This window comes from Cynara cardunculus, assembly GCF_001531365.2.
Source record: "Cynara cardunculus var. scolymus isolate 2C chromosome LG 3, CcrdV1, whole genome shotgun sequence".
NCBI classification, from domain to species: domain Eukaryota; kingdom Viridiplantae; phylum Streptophyta; class Magnoliopsida; order Asterales; family Asteraceae; genus Cynara; species Cynara cardunculus.
This window is the reverse complement of record NC_037530.1, coordinates 33,265,991-33,274,388: the sequence shown is the minus strand read 5'-3', so window position 1 is coordinate 33,274,388 and position 8,398 is coordinate 33,265,991. Positions and strand designations below refer to the sequence as shown.

Sequence of the window (8,398 nt, the reverse complement as noted above, 5' to 3'; positions counted from 1 at the left end):
GTTATATAGGTCAAAATCGAGTCAAGTCATAGGTTGAAAATGTAAAAACTGGTTATTAATGTATATCAGGAGGATTTTAACATGTACAGGTGTATTTAACATCTCCAACAAATTCCTCAAAATTTCTTCAAAATGGATAAACAAAAATCAAAATCTCTGGAAAAAAAAATTACATTTATCTCTAACAGATTTCTCATTTTAGAGAATCCAACATTGATTATAATATTAATTTTTTTTATTTATCTAACTAAATATTTATTTTTAAAGTTTCTTATTGGTGGTCTCGATTGGTAATCATTTTTGGGGTTAACTCTGTATCGGGAAAAAAAAACCCTCATCTCTCATACTTTCTCCATTTTGGAGATAGTTTTAGGAAAACTGTTGGAACAAAATATCGGTTTAAAATCCTCATTTTCTCCATTTTTTACATTTGGGAGAAGTTGTTATAGAGCATCTCTAACAAAATTCTCCAAAATTGAGATTTTAAGAATTTTTGCTCTAACATATTCCTAAAACCTTCTTTAAAATGGAGAAAATATGAGAGAATTGATGAAATTCTCCAAATTCGAAGAACTTTTCAAAAACCATTAGAGCATCTCCAGTAAATTCTCCAAATGAAGAACCAAAAGTCAAAATCTTCAAAAAAAAAATACATTTATCTCCAATAGATTCTCCATTTTAGAGAATTCAAGACTGATTATAATATTAAAATATTATTTCTCTTTTTAAATATTTATTTTCAAAGTTCTTATTGGTAAAATATATTAAAAAATATTTCTTTCAAATGATAATTATTTTGGGGTTTTTCATATTTAGAGGGAAAAAAAATTCTCTTTCCTATTTTCTTTATGTTGAAGATAATTTTAAGATGGAATCTGTTAGAACACAAAAATGGTTCAAAATTTTATAAAAAAAAAAAGAAATAATATTTTATAAAATGTATTAAATAATTTAATAATATAATTTATATACAAACATTTAAAACAAAGAATTAACATAATTATTATTAATTTATAAGGTTGTTTGGTATATTAATTTTTTTTAATTAACCTGGATATCCAACCCGCTATGCGAGTCAATTAATTTTAGTATGGCCACTTGCTTTGCAGATAGCCTAAAATCATTGCATTTGAATTTTCATGACCATAAAAGGATTCTTATTTCTTCTTGGATTTAAACCTGTAACCTGATGGTATTTTAACCTTTACCATCGTTCCGTTGTGGTTGGTTGTTTGATATTTTATGGTAAGTTTAGAGGTGTAAAAATGTTAAATTCGGATCCCGAAAGTGTCGGCTTGTTGGGTAAGCGGGCCCCGAATCTGGCCATCGAGATAGACCATGTGCTGGGCGTCGTAGTCCCAGATCCAGTGATCGCTTCTATTTCATTTCTCTCAATATCTTGACTGCCATATCCTCCGCAAATTCATAATCCATACGCTATATTCTCATCTCAATTCTGGAAATTCAAGTGTAATTTGGTTCAGAACACTTGTTGTGCTACTAGTGAGGGAAATCTAGATAGAGTATGGGGATGACGAGCATGGATGAGAGAGCTGTTGCTGTGATCATGGTTGGTGGTCCCACCAAAGGTATCCTCAATTCCTTTTGATTTACTTCAATTGCTATCATCATGTCAATATCTTTACCATTTTTCATCATCTTTGCTCAATATAGCTCCAGTTGGATTCTTTGGATCTCATTCACTGCTGTAGCAGTTAAAATTCAAATTGTTTCGGATGGAATGTTGTTATAGGACATTTCACGATCCGAATCTACTGTTGGTTAATTTTTTTGTTTGGAAGAAGATCATGTGCTCAAGTTTACTACCCGATGTGTGTTTCAAATTTCTAAGTGGATTTGATTGTGAAATGGAGAGACAATTTTTCTCTTCTTTTGTAATAGATGTTGATGATTCTTATGAATCTTCTTCTTTTTGTCAATTCATGTTTGGACATGTGGTTGGTTTTTAGGTACTCGATTCAGGCCATTGTCACTGAATATTCCAAAGCCGCTTTTCCCCCTGGCAGGACAGCCAATGGTTCACCATCCAATCTTTGCCTGTAAAAGGGTATGCTTTTAAGTAATACTCAACAGAAGCCCCACTCAATTGATTGTTATTAATTTTGGCCGTAATTTTATATTGGAAAGTGTAAATTTGGATCATGAATTCATGGTAACAAAGTTTGTTGATGGAAAGTATACTCCAAGTCTTATGTATAGTTGTTTCTGTCATAGATACCAAACCTAGCACAGATCTATTTAGTTGGTTTCTATGAGGAGCGTGAGTTTGCCTTGTATGTATCCTCTATCTCGAATGAGCTGAAAGTCCCTGTGAGGTAACTTCTGAACCTTTTCTTCTTGGTAATTAGCCTTACTTTTAATGGTGTTGAAGTGGAAGCCAATTTTCCATCTTGGTTTTCTGTTTTGCTTTTGGATTATCCTAAAATAGATACTTGAAGGAGGACAAGCCACATGGGTCTGCGGGTGGACTATACAATTTCAGAGATCTCATCATGGAAGATAATCCGGTTTTAACCTTCACCTTCTCATTCTCAAACTTGATTGTGTGTTTGTGTTCATTAGGAGAAATATAAATGAAAAATACCATCTTTCCAAACCCCTATGGATTGATTCTGTGTTTTTATCCTGACAGTCGCACATCTTCTTGCTGAACTGTGATGTTTGCTGCAGTTTCCCATTACCTGCAATGCTTGGTACATTTTCTTTTCTCAACCTCCATTTTCAGAACCTGATCTGGGACTAGAAACATTCTTTAATCTATCCTATATATAGTAGCTCTTGATAGTAATTTTGAATGTCTAAATGACTCGTCCTAATATACACTTCATACTTTTATAGAGGCTCATAAAAGATATGGTGGGATGGGAACAATCCTCGTAATTAAGGTTGGTGTGGTTTCTACAAGAGTTCCTTGGAAAGTAGAAACCATTTGTTCAAGGCATCTTTTTTTCTTACTTGGCAATCGCATTCTGCTTTGTTGTGTAGGTTTCCCCTGAATCAGCGGACCAATTTGGGGAGCTGATAGCTGATCCTAGTACCAATGAATTGCTGCATTATACAGAGAAACCTGAAACTTTTGTATGTACAAGAATAAAGTCAACCACTTTGCTTGTTAAACAGATGACATTATTATTTGCATCAAATGTTATTTCCCTTTTGGTTAAATGTTGCATCTGATCTACAGGTAAGTGACCGGATAAATTGTGGTGTTTATGTATTTACGCCAGAGATCTTTACTGCCATTCAGGGTGTTTCTACACAGCGAAAAGACAGAGGTTAGTAATAAGGACTTAGCAGTACATAGATACTATTTGCGTAATTCTGTTATTGCCGTATGGCCTCACTTAGATCCTGATTTACCTCTGGTTTTACACATCCCCATTTATTTATAACACTTAAATGTGTGGCAAACTTGAAAGGTATGATCTATATAAGTTACTTTCTCCTTTAAGATGACAATATGTGTAAAATGTTCATTTCCTAAGTTGCTTGCTGAGAACCAGTAGCTATACAATAATTGACTAGTTGTCTTGTAAAAGTTCTATAATATTGGCATGCAATTCCCTGCTAATAAATGTACACTAGATGTTACCAATGCCCCAGTTGGTCCTATACATGTGACCCGCTATCAGGAAAAGAATTGCAATAGCTAAATGATGGTGTGCAGTATCGGTTAGCCTACATGTACTCAGACACAACAATAATTAATATGTCCGATTATTTATATGTTTTTTCAACAATCTGCCATATTGCATCATTTAATGGACTTCCTGTAAACATAGATTATCCTTTCTTTAGATATTCGTATCAAAGTCAGTGTCCATGTAACTTCATAATCGATCCTAGAGTAAGTATTTTCTAGATTTTAAGTGACATTTTCACCTTTGTAGCATCATGCAGCCTGAAATCTTACATTTTGATGCCTTACAGCTAATCTAAGACGTCAATCCAGCTTTGAAGCCCTACAGTCAGCAACAAGGTACTACTTTACTGACTCAGGATCATAAGAAAGTTGACCACTTGACCAGGCCTTTATAAAATGTGCAGTACTTTTTTCTTTTTTGTGTAACTTATGCCTCCCCATTTTTGGATTGAAGACAAAATTGAGTAATTGATAGAGAAAGAAGTTGTGATCTTGTTATGTAAATAAAAACTTGGGGTTCTAAAAGTTGATATCAGTAGTTTTATTTCTTTCAATGTTCCATCCTGATACAAGTACATCTGACAGGAGTCTTCCTGCAGATTTTGTAAGATTGGATCAAGATATATTATCACCTCTTGCAGGAAAGAAGCAGTTGTATACATATGAAACCATGGATTTTTGGGAACAAATAAAAACACCCGGGTAAGCATCCGTCACAAGTGTTCGTAAAAGATTCTTTAGCCGAAAAACCAAACCGGCCTCTAATGCGGCTATCAACCCTTGTTCACGTTTACACAGAATGTCCTTGAAATGCTCTGGCTTGTATCTTTACCAGTTTCGGTACACCTCACCCGATCTTTTGACCAATGGGGATGGTACAAAGAGTGCCACCATAATTGGTGATGTCTATATTCACCCATCAGCAAAAGTTCATCCAACTGCAAAGGTATTGCACCTCTCTTTTACGGGTCCATCTCTATTTTGTTGGTTTCATTACAATATGTTAAGATCTAAGTTGCATTTGGGGAGGAGAGTATTTTGTAACAAATCCCAATATAGACTACAAAAAATGTTCATTTCATACAATGCCATTTTAATCTCTAGTATGACAAGCATCTTGCTATATTGGTCTCCAAATTTGCACAGATTGGTCCAAACGTCTCTGTATCCGCCAATGCACGTATAGGAGCAGGTGTCCGGCTGATCAACTGTATCATTCTTGATGGCGTCGAAATCAAGGTATAGTAGAACACTCTTGTTTGGCCAAAAGACAATGAAACAGTAGCATTTTGGGGTCGGAATTAAAGTATATAAGACGGTCATTGTACAATTTCAGGAAAATGCAGTTGTTATTCACTCGATCGTAGGGTGGAAATGTTCCATTGGTCGGTGGTCACGTGTTCAGGCCGAAGGAGATCACAATGCAAAGCTTGGAGTCACAATTCTTGGTAACTTTCTTCTTCCAAATAGTGAAAACTCTCAAATTGTAGCATTTGTGATTAATAATGAATTGGGGTAAAAATGCAGGTGAAGCTGTTAATGTTGAAGATGAAGTAGTTGTGATCAACTGCATTGTGCTTCCAAACAAGACTCTTAATGTTAGTGTTCAACAAGAAATTATCTTGTAAAACCTTCATCCTCTCGATTATTAAATATCGTGTAATGTTTCCCGTTCACCAAACGGATGCTGCGCAAAACGTAGTTGCTAGCAATAACATGATGAAGTCGGTATTTGCTTGATAGTCTGTGTGTAAGTTTGATCATACAACAAGTGTTTTTATATTATTTATTCGAATCTTGTGATGGAGTCTGTATTTGGACATGAATCTAGTCTTAGAATTATGGTTTTTTAACCAATTTATCCAAAGTTGAAGCCCAAGTATGTATGGCCATCCTGTTCCTGGGTGAATGAATGAAGTCCATGGAATATTTGCAATACGAACTCTGGCCAAACTGGCCCGGGACCGGCCTAGGACCGGGACCCGTGAGGACCGGTTATGGTTGGACCGGTTACCGCCGGTTACGAAGAAGCTAAGGCCCGATTGGGACCTCCCCGGCCCAGCCCGGGACCGGTTTTTGGCCATCACTAAACTCAATGTCACACTTGACAAATTGGTCATCTTTGATAATAAGAACACTATTGAACTCTTTCATGTTTACAAAAATGGAATCTGTTTTCAATCTCAAAACAAAAGAAAGCATGGTTGAATTTAGAGTAAATTACGGATTTGGTCCCTATGGTTTGGGGTTTATTATGGAATTGGTCTCTCAACTTCTTTGCTACAGAATATTACCTTGGTATTTTGTTATGGGTTTGGTAAATGCCTTTAACGGCCGTCTACTGTTTCTGTTAACTACGAGGGCAAAATGGTCATTTTACCATTTGTCTCCATTTTTGAATTTTTTTAGTTATTTTTTTATCATTAAATCTTCATCCTTCTGAGGTGTTAATATCATGTCATGGATCCCTCCTTCCCCCTCCCTTTGTAAGGCATTAATATCATGTCATGGTCCCTTTCTTTCCCGACAACTAACTATCTTCGACCCTCCCTAGTCCCCACACATCTCTAATGCGCATCCATCCGGTTTTGGGTTATTAAGGGCGGTTTACCAAACGCTTGCTCGGGTAAGCGCTTATCAAATAATATTATCTTACCGGATGAATATGGTAAGGACCGAGAATTTTACACGGTAAGAGCGAGACAAGAACCAAGAGTCTTACCCGATAAGTGAACTCTTACCACAGTAAGCGTTACCGGGTAAATTGTTGCATATGATGTCGTTTTGGTGGACTAAAATCCTATCCGGTAAGTAAATAATAGTGTTAAATTTTACGGAACCGGCTCCTAAGAGTTTGGAACATGAAATACAAGTGGCTATGAAGGACGCCATTAAAGCATCAATGCGGGGCATCGATGATGTTGCAGAACCCAAGGCTTTTCTTTTTATAGTGAACCAAAGCGTTGAGGGAGCCCAACTTGATGTCATAGAAGTTGTAGTGTCCACCATGGCCAATTTTACTTCAATTTATTGATTTCGCTTTATGCTTCTTGGTTTAATCAATATGAGGTTCCACCACCACCAATACCATTTTGGATTCGAAATCAATGAAGCAGCATCATTGAGAAACAAAAGCAGCTCTGTAAGTGAAACACCCGTAATTCCGTTGTTACAATTAAAATACAAACGGTTGGAGAATAATCGAGGAACAGCTGGTTGACGCGACACGGCCCGCGGCTATTTGGCACTGTTTCGGGCATGGGCGACTTACGTCACGGCCAAGGCCACGAGAAGGGCCTAGAACATTTTTTAAGCCCGATTTTTAGGGTTTTCACTCATTTTCTTCTACCATCTTCCGTCCCCTCTCTTGGCGAATTTGACGTTTTTGGAGGAAATGGAAAGGGGAACCTTGGAGATTGAAGATCTATGATGGGAGGTTTCACGATATTGACGAGGTAGGTGCTTGGACGTTTAAGCTCCATTTTGGGGATTCCTCTTGGATCTAAACTTGTGGTTGGTAGGCATGATAATGAGACCTATCCCATTGGGGAACCCCATATACCCGCCCTGTAGGTGTCCGGGATTCCCCAAAAAATCGGAGATCGAGGATGGGGACAGGGATACCTAAAAGTTAAAAACCGGATATGGAGACGGAGCAGGGGTAACGTTCCATCCCCATATATTAAAGATGTTATATATTATTACTAATATAGTCAAATGTTATTTTGAGAAATGGTAAATATTTAAGAAGTAAATAAGTGATTTTAGGCCTTCATACGATCAATATTGGATTTGACTAGTCAATAATTGCAGCTTTGACTGGTCAATAATTACAGCTTTGACTGGTCAATAATTACAGCTTTGACTGGTCAAAAATTGCGGCTATGCGAAAAATAGAGAGGATAGTTTCGTAGCTTTCACAAATAGATGTCAGACAGGTTCATATATGAACCTATGTGATTCACATGAAACTATATGTTCATATGTGAACTCGTGTAATTCACATATGAACTGTTTTAACTAATTCACATATAAACCATTGTGATTACACATGAACTTTAACTGATTCACGTATGAACTCATTAATTGATTCACATATGAACTAATTGACTGATTCATATATTAATCTATGGGTACAATAGATTAAATAGTTCACATGTGAACTATTTAACCGGTTCACATGTGAACGTACAGTTCATATGTGTATCACATGGTTCATATATGAACTCGTTTGCCCCCTATTTGTAACAATTGCGAAACTATCCCTCTATCTTCCGCATACTCATACGATAAATCAACCTGTGTTTCATCGTCAAAGATGCAAATGTTGACCAGAGCCAGGACCACTTCTTTAATTTCTCAAATTTTACCACTCAAATGAACCTTTCCTTACTAATATATTTATTATTTATTATTACATATATTGTATTTTTATCATTAAATATATTATTTTTTAAAAATAAGATTGCGTATTATATAGATTTACAAAGAGTATTTTGATCATTCTTCTTATATACAATTTTTCTAACTTGTCATACCTTTTTTAGATAAAAACAGATAGCCAAAATTATTTCATCAAACAATTACGTATGATGCTTTGATTTTGTTCATATATGAATATTTGATTCTCCGTAAAAACAAAATTTTGGAAATATGTGAGATGTAAACATGGACCATTATTGATCAAATATAGTTTTTAACACATTTGATTTAATATCTCAAATAAACTGGGGG

At 35.8% G+C, this 8,398-nt stretch overlaps 1 protein-coding gene across 1 annotated transcript; it reads left to right on the top strand.

Annotated features, from left to right (window-relative positions):
* Positions 1–1,369: 1,369 nt before the first annotated feature.
* Positions 1,370–5,531, top strand: LOC112508848 (mannose-1-phosphate guanyltransferase alpha). Its single transcript, XM_025113648.1, has 14 exons — positions 1,370–1,589; positions 1,971–2,068; positions 2,236–2,336; positions 2,450–2,528; positions 2,654–2,714; positions 2,860–2,906; positions 3,007–3,099; positions 3,206–3,296; positions 3,952–4,000; positions 4,250–4,366; positions 4,463–4,610; positions 4,811–4,903; positions 5,001–5,112; positions 5,192–5,531. Exons 1-14 carry the CDS (start codon positions 1,526–1,528, stop codon positions 5,290–5,292), a joined length of 1,254 nt encoding a protein of 417 aa, XP_024969416.1. The 5' UTR covers positions 1,370–1,525; the 3' UTR covers positions 5,293–5,531.
* Positions 5,532–8,398: the final 2,867 nt, after the last annotated feature.